The sequence below is a fragment of the Orcinus orca genome, chromosome 10, assembly GCF_937001465.1.
Source record: "Orcinus orca chromosome 10, mOrcOrc1.1, whole genome shotgun sequence".
Taxonomy (NCBI): domain Eukaryota; kingdom Metazoa; phylum Chordata; class Mammalia; order Artiodactyla; family Delphinidae; genus Orcinus; species Orcinus orca.
Window position 1 is genome coordinate 46,190,851 of NC_064568.1, and position 27,693 is coordinate 46,218,543.

The 27,693-nt window shown below is 41.1% G+C and overlaps 1 protein-coding gene across 5 annotated transcripts in view; it reads left to right on the plus strand.

Annotated features, from left to right (window-relative positions):
* Positions 1-256: 256 nt before the first annotated feature.
* Positions 257-27,693, plus strand: part of ABHD5 (abhydrolase domain containing 5, lysophosphatidic acid acyltransferase) — a 45,012-nt gene continuing 17,575 nt past the window's right edge. For 3 of the 5 annotated variants that reach the window (XM_033402072.2, XM_033402073.2, XM_033402075.2), the window contains exons 1-3: positions 257-519; positions 6,462-6,512; positions 26,202-26,287. In XM_033402072.2, coding sequence (XP_033257963.2) covers positions 272-519; positions 6,462-6,512; positions 26,202-26,287 — 385 coding nt within the window. In that variant the 5' untranslated portion in view covers positions 257-271. The remainder of the gene's footprint in view (positions 520-6,461; positions 6,513-26,201; positions 26,288-27,693) is intronic. The other 2 variants (XM_004277890.4, XM_033402076.2) reach the window with 2 other exon arrangements.

Genomic DNA, 27,693 nt, shown 5'->3' on the forward strand with positions numbered 1-27,693 from the left:
AGCTCCTCCATTACAGCATTTCCATTCGCTATTGCAGCATCTATCGAATACTAGATGGACTCTTTCAGGGCAAGGTCGCGCCTCATTCCCCAGGGAACTGCTAGGTGCCTGTCCAGTGCCCAGCACCTGACAATCAATATCAGCGGATGATGCATTAATACGGTTATGACTGAAGTTAGTTACCACCTAACTCTGCCGGGCGAGTCTCGTTTCCCCCAGGTTGACTGCCCAGCCTAGCGCCCACACCCGAGCGCGTCGGACGGGAGGACGCATGCGTGACTGGTGGATGAAGGCGGGGGGGTCAGGATGGCCCGGCACGCGCAAGCGCGCGGCCGCACCGCCCGGTCACGCGATGGGGCGGCCGACGCCTACGCTGGCGGCGGCCTTAAGGGCGGTGGCGGGTCCCGGCCTCCCAGTCGGCCTGTCAGCCGGCTTGGAAGTACAGCCGGAAGCTCGCGCGGCGACGGCGGCCATGGCGGCTGAGGAGGTGGAGGTGGACTCTGTGGACGCTAATGAGAAGTAAGTGTGGCGGGGGCTACGTCAGGTTCGGGCGCGCGGGCAGCGCCGAGGACTCTTTAACTCGCCCGGCGGCTCTGTCGTCCGGCCCCGGCGCGAATCCGCGCGGCGCCGGGAGGAGAAGCCCTGGCCTCGCTCTGCCCCCGGTGGGCGCCCTTCGGGTCTGAGTGTGACCCAGGCAGCGCCGGGAGGCCGCTTGACCCCCGCGCGGAGGGGCCGCCGCGGGGTCGTGTCAGCGGCTCGGCGGGGCGGGCGGCGGGGGTGACCCGGCACTCAGTCCGGGCTGGTCGTCCGCTGAGGTCTCCTTCCGGGCAGAGACGGCTGCGGACCCAGCCCTGCCCCCAGCGCGGCCCGCGAGTGCTGACCGGCGTCCCTGCACCTGACTCGAGTTATGGGAAACGGCTGAGTCACTCTGTCCACTTCCGAGCGCGGCTTCGGACCTCAGGTTCGCGCTGTGCTCGGTCCATCCCGGGGCGAGAACGAAAGTGCCACCCGGCCGAGCGTCTCGGGAGCCTGAGGAAGGGGCGGCGCTTCTTCGGGACAGTGTTGGATGGCGAGCCCACGTTCACCCCAGAAGCCGCGGGAGGGAAGGGAGTGTCGGGGGAAGGAGGAGCCCAGAATGGGGGAAAGGGGCTGGGGGAGTGAGTCTGTGGCTTGAGCTTTCAGAGGACGTTTAATTTACAGATGCTGTATAGAAAGAAAATTAACACGATATGGGTAGCAAATTCAGAGTCAGTAATCTCTCAAATGGAGATCTTCCTTTGCTTCCAAGTGTTCTGGCGTTACTGGAGAGATGTGTGCGTTTGCTTCTCAGAAGACACACTATGTGTAGGAAACTTTATGGAAGTGGTGGGACAGATGTCTAACGGGAAGCTTTTTAAAAAATTTTTATTTTATTGAAGTGCAGTTGATTTACTATGTAGTGTTAGTTTCAGGTGTATAGCAAAGTGATTCAGTGTGTATATATGTATATATATATATATATATATTCACATATTCTTTTCAGGTTTTTTTCCATTATAGGTTATTACAAGATATTGAATATAGTTCCTTGTGCCATACAGTAGGTCCTGTTGTGTATCTATTTTATATATAGTGGTGTGTAGTTGGTAATCCTAAACTCCTAATTTATCCCTCCCCCCTTCCCTTTTGGTAATAAGTTTGTCTTCTATGTCTGAATCTGCTTCTGTTTTGTAAATAAGTTCATCTGTATCATTTTCTTTTAGATTCCACGTGTAAGTGGTATCATGTGATAGTTGTTTTCCTCTGATTTAGTTCACTTAGTGTGATAATCTCTAGGTCCATCCATGTTGCTGCAAACGGTCGTATTTCATTAGTTTTTATGGCTAATATTCCATTGTGTGTGTGTGTGTATATACACACACACACAATGTATATATATACCACATTTTCTTTATCCATTCATCTCTTGATGGACGCTTAGGTTGCTTCCATGTCTTCCAGCACTTGTAAATAGTGCTGCTGTGAACATCGGGGTGCATGTATCATTTCAAATTCGAGTTTTCATCTTTTCTGGATATATGCCCAGGAGTGGGATTGCTGGGTCATATGGTAGCTCTATTTTTAGCTTTTTAAGGAATCTCCGTACTATTTTCCATAGTGGCTGCACCAATTTACATTCCCATCAACAGTTTAGGAGGGTTCTAATGGGAAACTTTTTGATATACGAATATACTGTTTGTATTATTCTTTTCTACCTGTAACTTCATGCACTTGGCAGTAGATGAATAGCAGTTAATTAGTAGAAAAATTAAATTGCTATGAACATTATTGCCCTATTTCTCACGGCCAGTCATTCAGATTGGAAAGTAAATAAACTTCTATGCTACCCCCCATATATGTTTAATATTTTGACAACAATTCTATTTCAGATGTCGGGAGAAATTAGCATATGAAAAATTAATGACAGAAGGGAATATAAAGTATCATGACAGACAGGGGTATTTGGAAAGATGACAGAGGGGAAGAGTTGTGAAATATTAGAAACTAGGTTCTTCTCTTGAGTTTTGTTTATATGATGAATAGGTCCATTATTTTGGTTTGTTGATGAACTTCCTTGTTGAGGTAAGATGCTGCAGGCCGTGTGAATACAAGTCAGAACCTGTTAGCTTGTTACCCTCTCCTTTGTCACAACATTTTTGGCTCTCAGATTGCTTTTAGGAGGACTCTTTGGCCTCCATGTTGTTGTGGGACTTGGGAGTCCAGGGCACAGCCATGAAAGGAATTTGTGGTTTTGGGTGATAGCAGGAGGTCACTGGGGACAGACTATAAACTATCCTTAGCAGCTAACCAGCCGCAGTCCCTTGTTAGAGGTGGGCCTCCTTGGTGCTCTTGGTGATACACTTGATCAGTGTCCAGTGTACAAACTGGTATGGCATTGTGAACTGTAACAAGCAAGTACCTGTTCCTGCTGGGTGTTCCCTAATGTGTTCATGTTAAACCTTAAGGTCGACCCTGTGTGCTAGGTATTACTGTTCCCATTTTTCAGGTGGAACTGCAACTGGGACTGCTGCTAGCATCCCACCAGCAAGTAGCAGGGATGGATTGGAGCCCGCTAGGTATCTGGATTTAGTCTAAGGAGCTGTCACATATCTCTGCTGCCTCTCACCACGATTGGGCCTACTAGGATGTTTGGTTCATGTTTCTTTTGCTTATTCCACTGATACTTCGTTACTTATTCCTTCATTGATACAGAGCTCACTTTAAAAATTTTTTTAATTGGTTGATCAACAATAGAACTATCCCAAGAGCCAAGTGGATTGTGGGAAAACTGAAGTCTGAATCAAGTTCCCTATTCTCAAGACATCTCAGATTTATAAGGGACAATGACATTAACAAAGGAAACAATTATAAAAAAGGTCACCTGAAGGCTTTTTGGAGTATGTAATTCTTGTTGTTTCCTTCTTAGTGAAGACATGCATGCCTGGGAGCCATTTGGCTTTCAACATCTAACCCTTTTCAGTTGTAATACAGTTGAGAAAGCAATATGTAACAAGAGCTGGGTAGATTTCTGTGAATTGCTGCAAGGTTGTCCCAGAGAATAATTAAGTATCAGGTGAGTTTAGAGGAAGGCTGTCACGGAATTGCTGAGTTGCAGAGTAGACCACAGAGTAGCAGTTTGCAGTGGTGGTCCAGAGTTATTACTAAATTTTCAGGAATTTTGCCAACCATTGGCATCTTGAAATCAGCCATGGTGGTAGTACTTACACCATGGAAATCATCAAATAGTAATAAATAAGGGATTTTTTTTCCCCTCCAGTGGGTTTGCACTACAGGATTTCATTAGAGTTTTACTGTATTTCTTTGCCTTGGAAATAAGAGACAGAAGTCCACTCTCCTATCTTTTAAAAGACTTCTAAGATAAGTGACTCCTCTCTGTTACCATCTCCCCTTTCCAAGTCGTTACCTCCTGAGTTATTAAACATCACAGAACTTCTCAGTGCCACATCCCAGTGGACTTTTATTTTTCTCAATACTTATATTTCTTGGGTCCTTTTTAGTGTCTGACACATTCTAGCGAATGATAAGAGCCATCTTCCGACATTTTGCTTCTTGTCTTACCTGAGATCAGTAGTTAGTTTTATTTGCCCCCCCATTCTCTAAATGGAGTCATTCTCCAATCTGCCTCCATCTATGTTTTCATTTTTGCCTTGCTTACTCACACTCCTTTTAACTATCCTGTCTGTGGAGAGGGCTGAAATCTCCTCAGGATGGAGCCTTCTTCAGTACTCAGTGATGTTTCTGTGTGCCAGATGTTTGCAACTGATTCCTCAAATGTAAGAAGTCCAGACCAGAATCTCATTTGCACCGCCTTCCCCTGAACTAACAATACAAAAATCTCAGTTCTTCCCCTTGACTTCCTATTTTTGTTAGGGCACTTAGGTATTTAGTTTCTTCTGGTCATCCAGATTAAGAACTGTGGCACCGGCTTCCCACTCGCCCTCCCCTGCCTTCATTGCTCCAAATACCAACTCCTTTACCACGTGCAGTAGATTTTAAGTGCAACATCACCTTTCCATTCCCACTGTCACCTGGGGGCCACCTGGTTCAGATCCCCGTTACTCCCTTTTCTGATTTATTGCCGGCTTTAGTGATATGTTCTGTCCCTGTGCTTTCAGTGTAATTTATTCGTTACTTTCACACCCCCAAGAGGCACAGTCTTGCTTGTAGCACAGCCACACACAGTGACTTTATTATATGTCCTCAGCCTGACTTCAGAGCCCTTTACAGGCAGCATGGCTCTTGTCTTTGGAATCTTATTTCCTCCCTGTGCACTGGGCTCTGGCCAAGCTGTGTCTTTCATTGTTTCCTGAACATGTTTCTTGCTCACTTCCCTTTTCCACATGACTTGGTTCAAGTTGTTTTCTCTGACCCAAAACAGATTGTGATCTTCCTTCTCTAAAGGTCCATGGTATTTTCCAAAACTTTCTTCATGGCATCTCCACCATGTCTTGTAGTATAGTTTTTCTATATTTGTTTTGTCAGCTCATTGAGGACAAAGCTTTTGTCTTATTCAAATGTCTGATAGAACCTAAAGAGGCTTTACAAATAGAAAGCTTCAATACATTTTTAAGAATCAAACACTTCAACTGTTGTAAACTTAGGCTGAAACAAATATTAAGATCAAAAACCTAGTACTTGATTATTCATTTTGCAGTTTGTGATTTAAATTTTTTAATCCTAAAATATCCAAAGGACATCAATAGATATATTCATAAGAAATTCAAAGTTTGAACTTGACTAGGACGAGTTTGAGCCATTAGGATCATGAACTTAAATTATATTGGAGGGGTTGGGAATATGATTCTTTTCCTTGACCTTGGATGAACCAACAGGGAACCATGCTTCACTGTTTTGCCTGTTCTCCAAAATGCCAATTACAGACCAGCAAATGCAGATTTCATCCTACGACAAAGAAATTAACAAAAGATTGTAGGGGCTTCCCTGGTGGCGCAGTGGTTGAGAGTCCACCTGCCGATGCAGGTGACACGGGTTCGTGCCCTGGTCCGGGAAGATCCCACATGCCGCGGAGCAGCAGGGCCCATGAGCCATGGCTGGTGAGCCTGCGCGTCTAGAGCCTGTGCTCCCCAACGGGAGAAGCCACAACAGTGAGGGGCCCGTGTACCGCAAAAAAAAAAGTCCCATGGATGGTACACGTAGTAAAAACAACACTGAATAATACATTTCAGAATCAAATGTGTCTCTGAATGAGTCCTTAAAGTCTGTATTGTTTATAATAGCCATTCAGAAACATTGTATAGTTAGATATTTAGTCTGATTCCACAGTTCTATAATCTCTCACTCCTGATCGTGAATCATAAAAAAAAATTGTATAGAAAGATGATTTTATTAAAACTTATTATTCAGTTTGAGACTTAGGATTTTTAGTTTTTATTTTCTTTATCTAGTGGACGAACTTATTTTGGAATTAACACAAAATGTCACTTGGATTTATTAAACAATGTAAATCTAAAAGTACACATGTAGTTTCTTTAATTATGTATGTTGGATGATGATGTGTCTGATTCTAGAATGGCTTGTTTACTGTGTGTGAGAAGGTAGGAAACAAATGGGGGAAGATATTACCAGCACATGGCTATGTCTAAAACACCAATTCTCCAACTCTAGGTCTTTAAAAGTCACAGGTTAGGACAGTAATGTTTAAAAATTGTATAAAAGTTTCTTAAAAAATAGAAAAAAATAATAGTAAAAAAAGTAAAAGTTACAGGTTAGAAATGAAAAATAGTTAAAAGAATGCTAATTAACGTGTTAAAATATACTAGAGGGCCTGTGTTGTCATTGGTCTAATGGTTGTGATAATTTGAATCACTAGCATTATTTATTTAAAATAAAATGGCATATTAGTCACTTAAATTATGATTGTGTGAGACATACTCTATTTTTTTTTTCTTCCTCTTTTCCAGGATAGGATTTAAGAAGTCATTTCCCAGGAAAGAAGGTCTTTATTTGCCCAAGTGTGTTATCATTTTCAGCTTGCAAGTTTTCAGTCATTCATTGGTTGAGGAATTATTTCAGAGGAATGTGTATATTCATATGTCTAATAAATTTGGATATTTATAATAAAATCAAAACCTCATAGTTTCTCTAAATGAGATAGACTACTGTGCATAGAGTGCTTAGAATAGCTTATATAGAGAGCAGTAATAAACATAGTTTTTCTCTCTTGACAGTACCAGTATAGGGAGGGAGGCCATTTAAAACAAAACTGTAATATAATGAAATCCTCTTTACTTATAACCTAATTAGAAATGTTATTTAAGTGGCCAAGAGTGTGTGGAAATTGACCAGACTTCTGTATATTTTCTTCAGAATACTTTGAAACCTCTTTCACTGTTTCACAATATTTACAGATTGTGCAAATCAGATTTAGTAATACTATAGATAGTCAGATGCCTTAGAGAACAAAACAGGAATTACTAGCCAATTTACATGTTGATGTCCTAGGATACAAGTGCAATGTTAAAGATATTTTTTTTTAACAAAAGATTACATAGAGAGTTAAGAGAGGACTTCCCTGGTGGCATAGTGTTTAAGAATCCGCCTGCCAATGCAGGGGACATGGGTTCGATCCCTGGTCCGGGAAGATCCCACATGCCATGGAGCAGCTAAGCCCATGCACCACAACTACTGAGCCTGCACTCTAGAGCCCGCGTGCCACAACTGCTGAAGCCCGTGCGCCTAGAGCCATAACTGCTGAAGCCCGTGCGCCTACAGCCTGTGCTCCGCAACAAGAGAAGCCACCGCAATGAGAAGCCAGTGCATCGCAACAAAGAGTAGCCCCTGCTTGCTGCAACTAGAGAAAGCCTGCGTGCAGCAACAAAGACCCAGCACAGCCAAAAATAAATTAATTTTTAAAAAAAGTTAAGGGAAAAAATATTCAGTTTTATCTCTCAAACTCGGGATACTTAAAATCACATTCTTAAGTTAATAAACTCTGTTAGTATGCTAAGCACATCCTGTTTGGCTTCCTTACAGTTGCCACCTTTAGTGTAGTGTTTTAAAGCTTTTCTTACTCAGAAGTCTGCTCACTAAAAAGATTCCTTCTATCTGTTATAGGTTATAAAGCAAGATTATTTAGTTTTTTGATAAGATGCTTTAGGGCTTAGATCGTCAGCCTTCCTAATGAGGTCAGTTCTCAACAAATGGACAGCGTAGAAAACCTTTTGGTGCACATTGGTAAGCCTTCCTGATGCCATAGATAGATATAGTTCCTGTAGTGAATGGCTTATCTTTACATTGCAATTGACACTTTTCTTCTCTTCTGAAGTTAGGGCCTCAGCAATGTATGATGGTGTTTATTGATCTGCTTAAATAAATTAGAGAAGTTAATTTTTGCTTTTCTGTGTATTTTCCAAAGTTCTGAGGAGGCAGCCCTGTATCTTGTTCACTGTATTATGGCCTTGGTAAATTTAATTTTTACTTTGGTTTTTGTGACCTCAGAAGTATGGCTGGATATCTGACAAACTTCAGTCTGTGTCTTTATTTCCAATCTCATGTCCTTAGTTCCAGTCTTCCACACACTAAGCCTAGAAATGCAGAACAACACTGAATGGCATAGGAGATTTTGTGGAAGAGGCAGAGGGTTTCTTTGAAGATGAGGTCAATTTACCCCAAAGGCAGGAAGTGAGGTTGGATGGGTGTTTTAGAGCAGGGGTCCCCAACACCCGGGCTGTGGACCGGTACCGCACAGCAGGAGGTGAGCGGTGGACCAGTGAGCGAAGTTTCATCTGCCGCTCCTCATTGCTCACATTACCGCCTGAACAGCCCCCCCACCACCCGGTCCATGGAAAAATTGTCTTCCACGAAACTGGTCCCTGGTGCCAAAAAGGTTGGGGACTGCTGTTTCAGAGGGTTGAAGCAATAGAGGTTGCAAGCTAAGGTGTGGGAACTCAGTGAACAAAGGGTGATAACCTAAAGGGTGGAAAAGATAGACCCTTGCTTTTCACTCTTTAAAAATGTTCCTTTGAACCTACTATGTGCTAACACTCAGTCCTGTAGAATAATAACTCTAAGAAAGAAGTAAAGGCAGTTTATATAAAACATTGTCATCTGGTTAAGGCAAAAACCGATTAGATAGAAACATTATCGTGGCTTAGGGGAGAGGTATCTTTACAGTCCCGTTAACAGTGAAAATAAAATATTACTATGTTTTGTTAAATATAGATTTTTCAGTTTAAATATACTTTAGAAAAGCTCCACTTAAAAAAAAAATTATCTACTTTGATGAAAAAGCTGCTGTAAAAACTTGGAGAGTATTGGTGCCTCTTGTGGTTGAAGAGCCCTAATTTTTAATGTAATACAGTAGCCTTGCAAACATAAAAGCATTGTTTTGCCCCTTCTCTTTGAGTTACGCCAATCACTAGGAGGAAAAATGCATAGACAAGACAATCCTATCCTTTGAAAGTTGGTTTTGTGATGAGTGGTAAATAGGTAGAGGTAGGCATGAGTCTTGTATTACCGGCTGATATATCACATTTTAAACTCTAGTGCCTTGTGCATAGTAGGTATTCAGAGACTGAGTTTTTTTTTAATATTATTTTTTTTGAAGACTGAAACAAAGATTGCATTTGTGTTTTCTCTGCCCCAACATGTCTATGATGTAAGTGGGAACAGTAGTAGGTTATAGTTCATTTCACTTTTATTTGTTGTTGTACTGATCTCTGATTCTCTTTGGCCAAGAACTGTGCTATTATTTGAGGGATATTTTTTGAAAAAAATTGATGAGATTGAGTTGTAAGTAACTTCCTGTAGGTACTAGTTCATATATTTGTGGCCGAACATAGACATTGATGACCATGTTGTCAAGGACTTTTTTTATTTTAAGCTCCAAAGATCATGAGATTCTTTCCTTTTAGTTGCCTGTTAAACTGCTGTTTTCAACAATTGAAAAAATTGTTGAATAAATTGAAAATTTCGTTGCTGAAGCCTTGAGTTGTTTTTCCTTGATAATTTGTAAATAGTTTATATATTTACAATAAACTAATAGTAGTAATGTTTTCTATTATCTTGATACCTTGATAATAAGTTACAGGTAGCATTTGTCAGAGATGCCTAGAGGTCTTATCTCCTGTTAATTCAGAAGATTTGAAACTGGCAGCAGAGAACATTAGACTAGAGCCTTATTATAATGTAGGCTATTATGGATCTTCTGTTCTATCATTCTTTTTTTATTATTGAGACATAATTGACATATACCATATATTTGTTTCAGGGGTATAATATAATGATTTGATATTTTTATATATTGCAAAATGATCATCCCAGTAAGTCTAGTTAACCATGCATAGTTACAGAATTTTTTTCTTGTGATGAGAACTTTTCAGATTTATTCTCTTAGCAACTTTCAGATATGCAGTACAGTATCAACTATAGTCACCATGCTGTACATTACATCCCCATAACTTACTTTATTTGTAACTGGAAGCTTTTACTTTTTGACTCCCTTCACCCATTTTACCCATTTTCCACCTCTGGCAACCACCAGTTTGTTTTATCTCTGAGTTTATTGTTGTTGAAAGATTCCACATATAAGTGAGATCATACGAATTTGTCTTTCTCTGCTTATTTCACTTAGCATAATACCCTCTAGGTTCATCCATGTTGTGCAAATGGTAATATTTCATTCTTTTTTTATGGTTGAATACTATTCCATTATGTATATATTTTGTGTATTATACACATTTTCTTTATCCATTTATTTGTTGATGGACACTTAGGTTATTTTCCCCATATCTTGGCCATTGTAAATAATGCTTCAGTGAACATGGGGGGTGCATATATCTTTTCAGGTTACTTTTTTTGTTTTCTTCAGTTAAATACCCAGAAGTGGAATCGCTGGATCCTATGGTAGTTTTATTTTTTGAGGCACCTTCATACTGTTTTCTATAATGACTGCACCATTATACATTTCCAGCAGCAACAGTGTGCAAGGGTTCCCTTTTCTCCATATCCTCTCTATCACTTGTTATTTCTCATCTTTTTGGTAATAGCCATTCTAACCAGTGTAAGGGAATATCTCATTGTGGTTTTAATTTACATTTCCCTGATGTTACCGATGTTGAGCATCTTTTAATGTCTGTTGGCCATCTTGTCTTGTATGTCGTCTTTGGCAAAAAGTCTATTCAAATCCTCTGTCCATTTTTTAATTGGACTGTTTTTTTGCTATTGAGTTGTATGAATTCTTTACATATATATATATTTTTTTTAATTAATTTATTTTTGGTTGCGTTGGGTCTTCGTTGCTGCACGCTGGCTTTCTCTAGTTGTGGTGAGCGGGGACTACTCTTTGTTGCGGTGTGCGGGCTTCTCATTGCTGTGGCTTCTCTTGTTGCAGATCACAGGGTCTAGGTGCGCGGGCTTCAGTTAGTTGTGGCCCACGGGCTCTAGAGCGCAGGCTCAGTAGTTGTGGCACACGGGCTTAGTTGCTGTGCAGCATGTGGGATCTTCTCACACCAGGGCTCGAACCCATGTCCCCTGCATTGGCAGGCAGATTCTTAACCATTGCGCCACCAGGGAAGCCCATATATTTTGGATATTAACCTCTCATCAAATTTATGATTTGCAAATATTTCCTCCCATTCAGTAGGTTGCCTTTTCATTTTGTTGATGGTTTCCTTTGCCGTGTAGAAGCTTTTTTTTTTTTGCAGTACGCGGGCCTCTCACTGCTGTGGCCTCTCCCGCTGCGGAGCACAGGCTCCGGACGTGCAGGCCCAGCAGCCACGGCCCACGGGCCCAGCCGCTCCACAGCACGCAGGATCCTCCCGGACCGGGGCACGAACCCGCGTCCCCTGCATCGCCAGGTGGACTCCCAACCACCGCGCCACCAGGGAAGCCCTAGAAGCTTTTTAATTTGATGTAGTCCCACTTATTTATTTTTGCTTTTGTTGTCTTTGCATTTGGTGTCAGATTCAAAATATCCTCAAGACCATTGTCAAGTAGCTTACTGTTTTCTTCTAGGAGTTTTATGCTTTCAGGTCTTAGATTCAAGTCTGTAATCCATCTTGAGTGTATGATATAAAATAGTGGTTGAGTTTCATTCTTTTTCATGTTGCTCTCCACTTTTCCCAACAACATTGATGAAAGAGACCATCCTTTCCCCATTGAATAGTCCTGGCTCCTTTGTTATAAGTTAATTTATATATGTGTGGGTTTATTTCTGAGCTCTTTGTTCTGTTGCATTGATCTGTGTTTGTGTTTTTATGCCAGCACTATTACTATTTCAATTGCTATAGCTTTGCAATATAGTTTGAAATCAGGGAGTGTTAATCCTCCAGGTTTGTTCTTCTTTAAGACTGCTTTGGTTATTTGGAGTCTTCTGTGGTACCATACAAATTTTAGAATTGTTTGTTCTATTCCTGTGAAAAAATGGCATTGGAATTTTGATAGGGATTGCATTGAATCTGTAGATTGCTTTGGTTAATATGGACATTTTCACAATATTCTAACAATCCATGAGCATGAAATATCTTACCATTTCTTTGTGCCTTCTTCCATTTCTTTCATCAGTGTCTTACAGTTTTCAGTGTATAGGACTTTTAACCTCCTTAGTTAACTTTATTCCTAGTTATTTTATTCTTATTGATGCACTTGTAAATGGGATTGTTTTCTTAATTTCTCTTTCTGATACTTCATTATTAGTGTATAGAAATGTAACAGATTTCTGTATATTGATTTTTGTATCCTGCAACTTTGCTGAATTTGTTTATTAGTTATAACAGTTTTTTGTTTTTTGATGAAGTCTTTATTGTTTCCTATATATTACACCATGTCATCTGCAAATAGTGGCAGTTCTTCTTTTCCAATTTGGCTGCCTTTTATTTCTTTTTTTGCCTAATTGTGCTGGCTAGGACTTCTAATACTATGTTGAATAGAAGTGGCAATAGTGGGCATCCTTGCCTGCCTCCTAATCTTAGAGGAAATGCTTTCAGGTTTTCGCCATTAACTGTGATGTTGGCTGTGGGCTTGTCATATATGGTCTTTGTTATGTTGAGGTATGTTCCCTCTGTACCAACTTAGTTGAGACTTTTTTTTTTATCATAAATGGATGATGAATTTTGTCAGATGCCTTTTCTGTATCTATTGAGGTGATCCTATGATTTTTTAAAACATCTTTATTGGAGTATAATTACTTTACAATGTTGTGTTAGTTTCTGTTGTATAACAAAGTGAATCAGCTATATGTATACATATATACATGTATGCCCTCCCTCTTGCGTCTCCCTCCCACCCTCCCCATCCCACCCCGCTAGGTGGTCACAAAGCACCGAGCTGATCTCCCTGTACTATGCAACTGCTTCCCACTAGCTATCTATTTTACATTTGGTAGTCTGTATATGTCCATACCACTCTCTCACTTTTTTTTTGCCAGCTTACCCTTCCCCCTCCCCGTGTCCTCAAGTCCATTGTCTACGTCTGTGTCTTTATTCCTGTCCTGCCCCTAGGTTCTTCAGAACCATTTTTTTTAGATTCCATATATATGTGTTAGCATACGGTATTTGTTTTTCTCTTTCTGACTTACTTCACTCTGTATGACAGACTCTAGGTCCATCCACCTCACTACAAATAACTCAATTTCGTTTCTTCTTATGGCTGAGTAATATTCCGCTGTATATATGTGACACATCTTCTTTATCCATTCATCTGCCAGTGGATACTTAGGTTGCTTCCATGTCCTGGCTATTGTAAATAGTGCTGCAGTGAACATTGTGGTATATGTCTCTTTTTGAATTATGGTTTTCTTAGGGTATATGCCCAATAGTGAGATTGCTGGGTCATATGGTAGTTCTATTTTTAGTTTTTTAAGGAACCTCCATACTGTTCTCCATAGTGGCTGTATCAATTTACATTTGCACCAACAGTGCAAGAGGGTTCCCTTTTCTCCACACCCTCTCCAGCATTTATTGTTTGTAGATTTTTTGATGATAGCTATTCTGACTGGGGTGAGGTGATACCTCACTAAGGTTTTGATTTGCATTTCTCTAATGATTAGTGATGTTGAGCATCCTTTTATGTGTTTATTGGCAATCTGTATATCTTTTTAGGGGAAATGTCTGTTTAGGTTTTCTGCCCATTTTTGGATTGGGTTGTTTGTTTTTTTAATATTGAGGTGCATGAGCTGCTTGTATATTTTGGATTAATCCTTTGTCAGTTGCTTCGTTTGCAAATATTTTCTCCCATTCTGAGGGTTGACTTTTTGTCTTGTTTATGGTTTCCCTTGCTGTGTAGAAGCTTTTAAGTTTCATTAGGTCCCAATTATTTATTTTTGTTTTTATTTCCATTTCTCTAGGAGGTGGGTCAAAAAGGATCGTGCTGTGATATATGTCATAAAGTGTTCTTCCTATGTTTTCCTCTAAGAGTTTTATAGTATCTGGCCTTACATTTAGGTCTTTAATCCATTTTGAGTGTATTTTTGTGTATAGTGTTAGGAAGTGTCTAATTTCATTCTTTTACATGTAGCTGTCCAGTTTTCCCAGCACCACTTATTGAAGAGGCTGTCTTTTCTCCATTGTATATTCTTGCCACCTTTATCAAAGATAAGGTGACCATATGTGTGTGGGTTTATCTCTGGGCTTTCTATCCTGTTCCATTGATCTGTATTTTTGTTTTTGTGCCAGTACTATACTGTCTTGATTACTGTAGCTTTGTAGTATAGTCTGAAGTCAGGGAGTCTGATTCCTCCAGCTCCGTTTTTCTTTCTCAATATTGCTTTGGCTATTCGGGGTCTTTTGTATTTCCATACAAATTGTAAAATTTTTTGTTCTAGTTCTGTGAAAAATGCCATTGGTAGTTTGATAGAGATTGCATTGAATCTGTAGATTGCTTTGGGTAGTAGAGTCATTTTCACAATGTTGATTCTTCCAATCCAAGGCCACAGTATATCTCTCTATCTGTTTGTATCATTTTTAATTTCTTTCATCAGTGTTTTATAGTTTTCTGCATACAGGTCTTTTACCTCCTTAGGTAGGTTTATTCCTGGGTGTTTTGTTCTTTTTGTTACATTGGTGAATGGGATAGTTTCCTTAATTTCTCTTTCTGATCTTTTGTTGTTAGTGTATAGGAATGCCAGGGATTTCTGTGCATTAACTTTGTATCCTGCTACTTTACCAAATTCATTGATTAGCTCTAGTAGTTTTCTAGTGGCATCTTTAGGATTTACTAGGTATAGTATCATGTCATCTGCAAATAGTGACAGTTTTGCTTCTTCTTTTCCAATTTGGATTTCTTTTATTTCTTTTTCTTCTCTGATTGCTGTGGTTAAAACTTTGAAAACTATGTTGAATAGTACTGATGAGAGTGGGCACCCTTGTCTTATTCCTGATCTGAGAGGAAATGGTTTCAGTTTTTCACCATTGAGAATGATGTTGGCTGTGGGTTTGTCATATATGGGCTTTATTATGTTGAGGTAAGTTCCGCCTGTGCCTACTTTCTGGAGAGTTTTTATCATACATGGGTGTTGGATTTTGTTGAAAGCTTTTTCTGCATCTATTGAGATGATCATATGGTTTTTATCCTTCAGTTTGTTAATATGGTGTATTTCATTGATTGATTTGCATATATTGAAGAGTCTTTGCATTCCTGGGATAAATGCCACTTGATCATGGTGTATCATCCTTTTAATGTGCTGTTGGATTCTGTTTGCTAGTATTTTGTTGAGGATTTTTGCATCGAATTTCATCAGTCTTATTGGCCTGTAGTTTTCTTTTTTTGTGACATCCTTGTCTGGTTTTGGTATCAGGGTGATGGTGGCCTCGTAGAATGAGTTTGGGAGTGTTCCTCCCTCTGCTATATTTTGGAAGAGTTTGAGAAGGATGGGTGTTAGCTCTTCTCTAAATGTTTGATAGAATTCACCTGTGAAGCCATCTGCTCCTGGGCTTTGGTTTGTTGGAAGATTTTTAATCACAGTTTCAATTTCAGTGCTTGTGATTGGTCTGTTCATATTTTCTATTTCTTCCTGGTTTAGTCTCGGAAGTTTGTGCTTTTTTAAGAATTTGTCCATTTTTTCTAGGTTGTCCATTTTATTGGCATATAGTTGCTTGTAGTAATCTCTCATGTTCCTTTATTTCTGCAGTGTCAATTGTTACTTCTCCTTTTTCATTACTAATTCTGCTGATTTGAGTCTTTCCGTTTTTTTCTTGATGAGTCTGGCTAATGGTTTATCTATTTTGTTTATCTTCTCAAAGAACCAGCTTTTAGTTTTATTGATCTTTGCTATTGTTTTCTTCATGTCTTTTTCATTTATTTCTGATCTGATCTTTATGATTTCCTTCCTTCTGTTAACTTTGGGGTTTTTTTGTTCTTCCTTCTCCGATTGCTTTAGGTTTAAGGTTAGGTTGTTTATTTGAGATTTTTCTTGTTTCTTGAGGTAGGATTGTATTGCATAATCTTTCCTCGTAGAACTGCTTTTGCTGCATCCCATAGGTTTTGGGTCGTCATGTTTTTGTTGTCATTTGTTTCCAGGTATTTTTTGATTTCCTCTGATTTCTTCTGTGACCTCTTGGTTATTTAGTGGCATATTGTTTAACCTCCATGTGTTTTTACTTTTTACAGTTTTTTTCTCATAATATCTAGTCTCATAGCATTGTGGTCAGAAAATATACTTGATATGATTTCAGTTTTCTTAAATTTACCGAGGCTTGATTTGTGACCCAACATATGATCTATCCTGGAGAATGTTCCATGAGCACTTGAGTAGAAAGTGTATTTTATTGTTTTGGGGTGGAATGTCCTATAAATACCAATTAAGTCCATCTGGTCTAATGTGTCATTTGAAGCTTGTGTTTGTCTATTTTCATTTTGGATGATTTGTCCATTGGTGGAAGTGGGGTGTTAAAGTCGATATCCCCTTTTATGGCTGTTATTGTGTTACTGTGGTTGTGTTACTGTTGATTTCCCCTTTTATGGCTGTTAGCATTTGCCATACGTCTTGAGGTGCTCGTATCTTGGGTGCATACATATTTACAATTGTTATATCTTCTTCTTGGATTGACCCCTTGATCATTACATAGTGTTCTTCTTTGTCTCTTGTAATAGTCTTTATTTTAAAGTCTATTTTGTCTGATATGAGAATTGCTACTCCAGCTTTCTTTTGATTTCCATTTGCATGGAGTATCTTTCTCCATCCCCTCACTTTCAGTCTGTATGTGTCCCTAGGTCTGAAGTGGGTCTCTTTTAGACAGCATATATATGGGTCTTGTTTTTGCATCCATTCAGCCAGTCTGTGTCTTTTGGTTGGAGCACTTAGTCCATTTACGTTTAAGGTCATTATCGATATGTATGTTCCTGTTACCATTTTCTTAATTGTTTTGGGCTTGTTTTTGTAGGTCTTTTCCTTCTTGTGTTTCCTGCCTAGAGAAGTTCCTTTAGCATTTGTTGTAAAGCTGGTTTGGTGGTGCTGAATTACCTTAACTTTTGCTTGTCTGTAAAGGTTTTGATTTCTCCATCGAATCTGAATGAGATCTGTGCTGGGTAGAGTAATCTGGGTTGTAGGTTTTTCCCTTTCATCACTTTAAATATGTCCTGCCAGTCCCTTCTGGCTTGCAGAGTTTCTGCTGAAAGATCAGCTGTTAACCTTATGGGGATTCCCTTGTATGTTATTTGTTGCTTTTCCCTTGCTGCTTTTAATATTTTTTCTTTGTGTTTAATTTTTGATAGTTTGATTAATATGTGTCTTGGCGTGTTTCTTCTTGGATTTATCCTGTATGGGACTCTCTATGCTTCCTGGACTTGATTGACCATTTCCTTTCCCATGTTAGGGAAGTTTTCAACTGTAATCTCATCAAATATTTTCTCAAGCCCTTCCTTTTTCTCTTCTTCTTCTGCAACCCCTCTAATTTGAATGTTGGTGTGTTTAATGTTGTCCTAGAGGTCTCTATGACTGTCTTCAATTCTTTTCATTCTTTTTCCTTTATTCTGCTCTGCAGCAGTTATTTCCACTGTTTTATCTTCCAGGTCACTTCTCTGTTTTCTGCCTCAGTTATTCTGCTATTAATTCCTTCTAGAGAATTTTTAATTTCATTTATTGTGTTGTTCATCATTGTTTGTTTGCTGTTTAGTTCTTCTAGGTGCTTGTTAAACGTTTCTTGTATTTGCTCCATTTTCTTTCCAAGATGTTGGATCATCTTTACTGTCCTTACTCTGAATTCTTTTTCAGGTAGACTGCCTATTTCCTCTTCATTTGTTTGGTCTGGTGAGTTTTTGCCTTGCTCCTTCATCTGCTGCATATTTCTCTTTCTTCTCATTTTGTTTAACTTATTGTGTTTGGGGTCTCCTTTTCAAGGCCTACAGGTTCGTAGTTCCCATTGTTTTTGGTGTCTGTCCACAGTGGGTGAGGTTGGTTCAGTGGCTTGTGTAGGCTTCCTGGGGGAGGGGACTGGTGCCTGTGTTTTGGTGGTTGGGGCTGGATCTTGTCTTTCTGGTGGGCGGGGCCATGTCTGGTGGTGTGTTTTGGGGTGTCTGCGAACTTAGTATGACTTTAGGCAGTCTCTCTGCTGTGTGGTGTTGTGTTCCTGTTTTGCTAGTTGTTTGGCATGGGGTGTCCAGCACTGGAGATTGCTGGCCGTTGGGTGGAGCTGGGTCTTAGCGTTGAGACAGAGTCTCTGGGAGAGCTCTCGCTGATTGATATTATGTGGGGCCGGGAGATCTCTGGTGGTCTTCTGGACTCAGCTCTCCCACCTTGGAGGCTCATGCCTGACATCTGGGTGAAGCACCAAGACCCTGCCAGCCACACAGCTCAGAAGGAAAGGAAGAAAAAAAAGAAAAAAGAAAGAAAATAAACAGTAAAATAAAAAAATAAGAGACAGCAACCAAACCAATAAACAAATCCACCAATGATAACAAGCACTAAAACTTAAACCAAGATAAACATAAAAATCAGAAACAAATCAGTTGCAGAAAGCAAACCCCAAGTCTACAGTTGCTCCCAAAGTCCACCACCTCCGTTTTAGGAATATTCGTTGTCTATTCAGATATTCCACAGCTGCAGGGTTCATCAAGTTGATTGTGGGGTTTTATCTGCTAACCCTGAGGCTGCACAGGAGAAATTACCCTTTCTCTTCTTTTTTGCTCAGCTTCTGGGGTCAGCTTTGGTTTTCACCGTGCCTCTGTGTGTAGGTCGCCCTCAGGCATCTGTTCCCTGCCCAGACTGGAGGGGGTTAAAGTAGCGGCTGATTAGGGCTCTCTTGCTCACTCAGATCAGGGAGAGGGAGGGGTACGGTAGTCATAATTGGAATGTGGGGCGAGCCTGTGGCGGCAGAGGCTAGCATGACATTGCAACAGCCTGAGGTGCACCGTGTGTTCTCCTGGGGAAGTTGTCCCTGGATCTTGGGACCCTGGCAGTGGTGTGCTGCACAGGCTCCCGGGGGTGTGTGGGTAGTGACCTGCGCTGGCACACAGGATTTTTGGTGGCAGCAGCAGCATTAGCGTTTCATGCCTGTATCTGGGATATGAGCAGATAGCTGTGGCTGGCGCCCATCTCAGGAGCTCATTTAGGCAGTGCTCTGCCTTCTGTGGGCACATGGGGAAGGAATCCCCTCTCCTCACACACCCCCAAAACAGTGGTCTCTTCCCTCCTTGGCAGGTCCAGACTTTCCCCCAGACTCTCTCCTGTCTAGCTGTGGCACCCTAGCCCCCTTCAGGCTGTGTTCACGCAGCCAACACCAGTCCTCTCCCTGGGATCGGACCTCCAAAGCCCAAGCCTCAGCTCCCAGCCCCCACTTGCCCTGGAGGGTAAGCAGACAAGCGTCTCAGGTTGGTGAGTGCTGGTCGGCACTGATCCTCTCTGTGGGAATCTCTCCACTTTGCCCTCTGCACCCCTGTTGCTGCACTCTCCTCTGTGACTCCGAAGCTTCCCCCCCACCCACCCCCCATCTCTGCCAGTGAAGGGGCTTCCTAGTGTGTGGAAACTTTTCCTCCTTCACAGCTCCTTCCCAGAGGTGCAGGTCCGTCCCTATTCTTTTGTCTCTGTTTTTTCTTTTTTCTTTTGCACTACTCAGGTAAATGGGGATTTTCTTGCCTTTTGGGAAGTCTGAAGTCTTCTGCCAGCGCTCAGTAGGTGTTCTGTAGGAGTTGTTCCACATGTAGGTGTATTTTTGATGTATTTGTGGGGAGGAAGGTGATCTCCATGTCTTACTCCTCCACCTTCTTGAAGGTCTCTCTTGATCATATGATTTTTATCCTTCATTTTATTCATGTGGTATATCACATTGATTTGCGATTGTTGAACCATTCTTGTATCTTTGGAATAAACTCCACTTGATCGTGGTATGTGATCCTTTTAATATACGTATTGTTGAATCCAGTTGGCTTACATTTTGTTGAGGATTTTTACATCTGTGTTCATCAGTGATATTGACCTGTAATTTTCTTTTTTGTGTGGTGTCCTTGTCTATTTTGGTATTGAGAAATGCTGGCCTTGTAAAATGAGTTTGGAAGTGTTGCTCCTTTTCTGTTATTTGGCATAGTTTGAGAGGGATTGGTATTAATTCTTCTTTGAATGTTTGGTAGAATTCACCAGTGAAGTTGTCTGGTCTCTTACTTTTCTTTGTAGGGAGTTTTAAAACTACTGGTTCAATCTCTTTACTAGTCATCATTCTGTTTAAATTTTCTGTTTCTTCATGATTCAGTCTTGGAAGGTTGTATGTTTCTAGGAATTTATCCATTTCTTCTCAGTTGTCCAATTTGTTGGCATATAATTTTTCATAGTAGCTCTCTTATTATTCTTTGTATTTCTGTGCTGTCAGTTGTAATGCTTCCTTTTTCATTTTTGATTTTGAGTGAGTCTAGCTAAAGGTTTGTCAGTTTTATCTTTTCAAAGAACCAAATCTTGGTTTCACTCATCTTTTCTATTGTCGTTTTAGTCTCTGTTTCACTTATTTTTTCTCTGTTATTTCCTTCCTTCTACTAACTTTGGGCCTTGTTTCTTCCTTTTCTAGTTCCTTGAGGTGTACAGTTATGTTGTTTACTTGAGATTTTTCTTGAGGTATAAAGTTAGGTTGTTTACTTGATTTAGCTACTTTTGCCTTTTAATCTTTTTTTTAAAATAAATTTATTTGTTGGTTTTTTAAAAATTTATTTTTGGCTGTGTTGAGTCTTTGTTGCTGCATGCGGGCTTCCTCTAGTTGCGGTGAGTGGGGGATACTCTTCGTTGCGGTGCGTGGGCTTTTCATTGTGGTGCATGGGCTTCTCATTGCGGTGGCTTCTCTTGTTGTGGAGCATGGGGCTGTAGGTGTGCGGGCTACAGTAGCTGTGGCACATGGTCTCAGTAGTTGTGGCTCGCGGGTTGTAGAGTGCAGGCTCAGTAGATGTGGCGCACGGGCTTATTTGCTCCGTGGCATTTGGGATCTTCCTGGACCAGGGCTCGAACCCGTGTTCCCTGCATTGGCAGGTGGATTCTTAACCACTGTCCCACCAGGGAAGTCCCTTGTGTTTTAATCTTCATACTAGTTTTAGTAGTGGTTAGTGCACTACCTTTATGTATATTTACCTTTACCAGTGAGATTTATACTTTGATATGTTTTCTGCTTAGTAATTAGTGCTGTTTTTTTTCAGCTTAAAGAAATCCCTTTAACATTTCTTGTAAGGCTGGTTTAGTAGTGATAACTCCTTTAGCTTTTGCTTGTATGGAAAACTCTACCTCTTATTTAGTTCTGAATAACTTTGCTGGTTAAAGTGTTATTGGTTCGAAAATTTTTTTCTTTCATGACTTTGAATATATCATGCCACTCCCTTCTGTCCTGCAGTTTCTGCTGAAAAATCAACCGAGAGACTTATGAGGTACCTTATGTATAAAAAATTATTTTTCTTTTTCTGCTTTTAAGATTCTCTCCTTGTTTTTAACTTCTGGCATTTTAATTATAATGTGCTTTGTGTGGGTCTCTTTAGGTTCATCTTATTTGGAACTCTCTGGGCTTCCTGGATCTGGATGTCTTTTTCTTTTCCCAGGTTAGGCAAGTTTTCAGCCCTTACTTCTTAAAATAAGTTTTCTGCCCTTTTCTCTCTCTCTTCTTTTCCTGGGACCCCTAAAGTGTGAATATTACTCAGCTTGATGTTTTCTTATAAGTCCCTTATGGTATCTTTATTTTTTTTTATCATTCTTTTTTCTTTTTCCTGCTCTGTTTGGGTGATTTCCTCTGCCCTGTCTTGGGTTCATTGATCCTTTTTTCTCTGCTTTATCTAGTCTGATATTGAACTCACCTAGTGTTTTGTTTTGTTTGTTTGTTTGTTTGTTTGTTTGGCTACATTGTGTGGCTTTTGGGATCTTAGTTCCCTGCACAGGGATTGAACCCGGGCCCCTGCAGTGAGAGTGCCAAGTCCTAACCACTGAACTGCCAGGGAATTCCCACATCTAGTGTATTTTTTAGTTCGTATTTTTCAGTTCTGTGATTTCTGTGTGGAACTCTCTTGTATTTTCTGTCTCTGTGTCAAAATTCTCACCATGTTTATTCTCCCAAGTTCAGTGAGCATCTTTACGACCATTACTTTGAACTCTTTATCAGGTAAATTACTTATCTTTGTTTCATTAGCATTTTTTTTCTTTTTTCCTGGGGTTTTATCATGTTCTTTTGTTTGGAACACATTCCTCTGTTTCTTCATTTTGCTTGATTCTCTGTTGGTTTCTGTGCAATAGATGAAAAACAACCACTTCTCCCAGTCTTAAAGGGTTGACCATAGGAGATAAACCTTATTGTTTAACCCTGCCCTAGCTCTTCGTGTCTTTCAAACCTTTGTGATTGTCCAAGAAGCTTATTTTATTTTTACTGGTTCCCAGTAGTTGAGGATGTGCCAAGGCCAGTGTCCCAAAGGGGAGTATCTCAGTCAGCACCTAGATTCAGGCTGAATGGAAGCCAAAACCTTAGGTATCAGTTTTTAAGTAATGCAAATATGTATATATATATATATATTGCTGTGGGACCACAACCGTAAGCCTTGCTGGCCTCCAGGTTTGGATGCGTCGCTTGGGTAGCAGTCACACAAATCAGGGCTCCAGGAGTACACAAGCTCCTTTCTGGGAGATATTGGTGAGCTATAGCAAGGCAGAGGGTGAGTGCAAAATGGCATCTCCCAGCCTCTGTTCCATGAAAGCACCTCTGTAGTCGTTAATGTGTGCCAAACCAGAAACCTGCTTCTAAGGCCAAAACTCCTGGACAAACAAATAGGCCACTTTCTCAGAGAGACTAGGGAAGTGTTTCTGTCAACTGTCTGTGTGGTGTCCTGAGAGTGGCAGTCTGCCAAGAACTGTCTGATTGTTACAGTCCCATGGGACCCAGGAACACAAGCCCCTCTGACTGCCAGAGCCAGGTGATCAAGGGGTGTCCTCTGTGTAGCAAACATAAAAACTGGGTCACCAAACATAAAATGGCAGAGGGGGAGCAGGAAGATGGTGACCACCAGTCTCCATCCCTGGAGAGCATCCCAGCAGGCCCCTGCTGCTTCGGCCATTGCTTTAAAATTAGGAAATTAGTCTCTTTCACGTAAAGCCCGAGTGATTTCAAAAGGCTGCTTCTGTGCTGGGCCCTGGTGCAGGTGAGTCTGCACACAAGCCCTTTAAGAGCCATTCCTCGATTTGCCACACCCCATGTGTTTCATGGGCTTGAGCCCCATTGGTCTTCAAAGCCAGACATTTTGGGGGCTCATCTTTCAGCTGCCAGTCTTAAAAATTGGGGTGCCCAATGTGGGTTATGAGCCCTTTGCTCCTCAGGGAGAAGCTCTGGGTTTTGAGTTCCCTCCCGACTGTGGGTCGCTGCACCAGGGTGGGGTTTATCGTGAGATTGTGTCTCAGCCTTTCCCACCTGCTTCGATGTGGTTTCTCTCTGGTTTGGGTGATGTGGAGGGCCTTGCTCTGCCAGTTTTTAGGTTATTGTCAGAGGAAATTGTTGAATGTGTAGCTGTAGATTTCAGTGTGAGTGTGGAGGAGGTGAGATCAGGATCTTCCATCTTGAACTGGAACCCTGACATTCTTTTATTCACATAATATCTCCATAGTATAACCCACATGCCATGAAAACTTGACCAAATACATCTGCTTATAGTCCTGTCCTTTAATCCTGTGTTTGTGTGTACATGCATACATACATACATATATACATGCTTACTTACGGACCTTACTAGGAAGTTTTTACATCTGAAGATAAAGAGACAAGAAGAAAGTTGACTAGCAGATAAAAAGGAAAAATTTATATATATGAGAAAAAATGTGAGTTACAGTGCTTTTCATCACCTTTCTAAATTGTTCATTCTGTTGATTACCCTTTTCTTGACTGATCTTTTTGCGTTGACATTTGTTTGTTTTGTTTTGGGGGGGTTTCAGGCCCACATCTTGCCCATATCCTGTCACCTAATAAAGAACTAGTGGAACTGTAAGTGCTCTCTGCCTATAGAAATGAACCTCATTTGCCTTCCTCCATCCGCTTCTTGTATTTCATTTGACCAAGGCCTTCATTTCACACACACAGTTACCAGGCACTCACGTGGCCACAAGCCGGTTAGTGTGTTTGGCACTGGCAATATACGAATGACTTTTAACGTGGGTTTAGTATTCATTGTGCTCAGAGTGCAGTAGGGCAGATAAATAGTAGACAAGTAACCACAGCAATAGTAACTATACCTGTAACAAGGGCCAGAGGACTGACTAATCACCTGTGCTCTTGGCATCAGGATCAGGGACAGTATCTCAGAAAAGGCAAGGTATTCTGGGCAGGGGGAAAAGCCATAGAGGCATAAAATAACATGAAATTTTGGGAGTTATGAGGTATTGAAAAAGTACAATGTGGGGCTTTCCTGGTGGCGCAGTGGTTGGGAGTCCGCCTGCCGATGCAGAGGACGCGGGTTCATGCCCCGGTCCGGGAAGATCCCACATGCCGCAGAGTGGCTGGGCCCGTGAGCCATGGCCGCTGAGCCTGCGCGTCCGGAGCCTGTGCTCCACAATGGGAGAGGCCACAACAGTGAGAGGCCCGCGTACCGCAAAAAAAAAAAAAGTACAATGTGAAAAGACAAGATGGGGCGAAGTAACCTGTGGATGGATTGTAAAGCATCTTCTGTGCAGATTTAAGGAATGTGATTTTATTCTGACAACTCCTCAGACATTTTAAGGAAGGTAGTCACCTGAGATAAAAAGTGTTTTGAAGTCACTCAGAATTCAGGTCACATCTCTGCTTATGTCACTTACTAGCTGAATACTCTTGGGCCTGCATTTCTGAACCTCAGTGTTCACATCTGTGAAATGGGTGTAGCTTGGACTGAGAGTACCTTGGTTTGTGAGTGACTTAATCATTCAGCAAACATTATTTATTGAGCGCCTGTTATACATAATGCCCAGAGAAATTTTACAGGGAAGGGAAATGCAGTAGGATGAGCCTACAAAGCTTAGAAAAGGTAGATGCTGTATCAACGCATTTAGCACTTAGCACATTTCTCTATTCACAGCTATTCTTTTTTTTTTTTTTTTTTTTTTTTGCGGTACGCGGGCCTCTCACTGCTGTGGCCTCTCCCGTTGCGGAGCACAGGCTCTGAACGCGCAGGCTCAGCGGCCATGGCTCACGGGCCCAGCCACTCCGCGGCACGTGGGATCTTCCTGGACTGGGGCACGAACCTGTGTCCCCTGCATTGGCAGGCGGACTCTCAACCACTACGCCACCAGGGAAGCCCCCTGTTTAATTTTAAATATTCCTCATCTTCTTGTCTCCATTCCTGTTGCCAAAGCCTTCGTTCTGGCTCTTACCTCTCATCTGGACTCTGCAGTAGTTGGTTTCTCTTCTTCTTTAATTCATTTTCTCTTTGATGAGAAAGTTCTCACTTTAAGTGATACTGGCCATATGCTGAGCGCTTGCTAACTGTCAGATGACTGCTAATGCCCTGCATTATCTCAGATTGTTAGGATATGCCTGGGGTCTGCTGCTAGACCAGTAGTTGAAGGCTCACCCTCTCCTTGGTTGGCTAAGAGCAAAGTGTGTAAGTTCCAGCCTCCCCATGCCTTTTGTCTCCTCTTGCGCAAGGCCTGCTTCCTTGTTCTCTTTGTTTCGCTGTCTTCTGCCAGATGCCTGCGGCCTTCTTATCATCTACTGTTTGCTGGAATCCAAAGCTTTTAAAAGTTAACCGTTCATGCTAGGTAGATTGGACATGGGCCCATCCTCTGCATTTGTATTAGGGGTGTGTTCTACACTTAACCATGAGATTTGAAGCTTTAAAAAAAATTTCATATTTTAATAAGATGTCTGTTCTCTCAGCCCTCACAGTAGGTATATTTTGTACTTGCTGTGAACCTGCCATTGAAATGATCGTACTCATGGTCTTTAACTTTTTTGTACTTCCACCCTGATAAGAAACTGTCTTGCAGTGGGGTGGTGGAATGCCTTTTTTGTCTTTTCTTGTTCTGCCCATTTTTAGTCTCTGCTTGATTATGTGGAATCTGACTATCCATGAAGGTAAGATGGACTTGGAGATCTACTTGTAGGTTCTCAGGTTGAAGGTATCTGTATCCCAGTACTTTATCACAATGCTTTGTACCTATTAGGTGAATTTGTCACATACAGAGAGCTTCCTCATCACACGGACAGTATACTTTCTGTTCTGCTTTTCTTCTCCCTATGTAACAGTTGGGAGTTGAGAAGAGCATTAACTCACTTATTTGTATTTTGTTTTTGATGCTCCAGGTCAGGATGGCTAACTGGTTGGCTTCCCACATGGTGTCCTTCGTCAACATCACACCTTAAAGAAGCTGAAGAGAAAATTTTAAAATGTAAGGTTTTCTTCTTATAAGTTAACTGAGCCATTTACTAAAATAGGTCCAATATAAAGCATCGCCTTGAAACTGAAGATCAGATCCTGTTGCGTGTTAGTTGCTGGCAAAAGAACTTTTTTTTCCTTTTACATGTCATCAGTAAGTACGTAAATGTGGGAAGAAGTCAAGGGTTCTCAAACTTTTTGGTCTTGAGTCCCTTTTATACTCTTAAATTAGGAAATACCCCAAGGAACTTTGTTTAGAGGTTATAGCTATCAATATTTACTGTATTAAAAATTAAAACTGAGGGCTTCCCTGGTGGTGCAGTGGTTGGGAGTCCGCCTGCCGATGCAGGGGACACGGGTTTGTGCCCCGGTCAGGGAGGATCCCACATGCCGCGGAGCGGCTGGGCCCGTGAGCCATGGCCGCTGGGCCTGCGCGTCCGGAGCCTATGCTCCGTAACGGGAGAGGCCGCAACAGTGAGAGGCCCGCATACCGCCAAAAAAAAAAAAAAAAAAAAAAATTAAAGCTGAATAATTCAAAATATGTCAACTTATTAATTTATTTTAAAACAATAGTAATAAACCCATTGCAGGTTAAAATAAATAACATGTTTTCTAAAAATAACTGCTTTCTAAACAAATGTAGTGAAAAGAGTAACATTGTTTACAAGTTTACACCTCTTTAATATCTGGCTTAATGTAAGGCAGCTGGATTCTCATATCTGCTTCTGCATTCAGACTGTTGGTAGTCACTTATCATGTGACCTCTGGAAAACGCCACTGTATACCCATCAGAGAATGAGAGTGAAAAAGGCAAATAAAGTCTTAGATTGTTATGAAAATAGTTTTGACCTCGTGAGACCTCCTGAAAGGATCTGTGGCTCACCAGAGGTCCGCAGACTGCTCTGAGAGCAGGCTGTAGGTATCGCAGAGCAAGTAGCCTTGTCTAGTAGAACACATACTGGACTACATCCAGGTAACCTGTTCTAGGCCCAGGACTGCAGTCCAGGGGTTACAGCGTCTCGGGCAAGTTCCTTTTCTCACCTTCCTAGTTTTTGCCCATAAGAGGAGTGGGCGGGGTGATCCTTAGTCTAGTATTCTAGGATTCTTTATGTCTACATTTATAGTAGTGTGGAAACCTTTATCTTTTTTGTTTCTTGTGAGCACTGAAATTTACCCACACTTGTACTGTCAGAGTGTTCCCAGATATCTGTGGGTATACGTTCAAGTAATGGTGTTTACTGTGAAATTTTGTTTAGAGGAAGAGCTTAAGTGGTGCAGTGCACATACATGATTATTATGTATATTTGTGCATATACTTGTCCACACCTGTTTTTCATACTCTCTGCCACAAATGAATTTTGTTTGTGCATTTGAATGATTCAGGAGTAAGTGACCATAACGGGATATATCCAAAGAAGG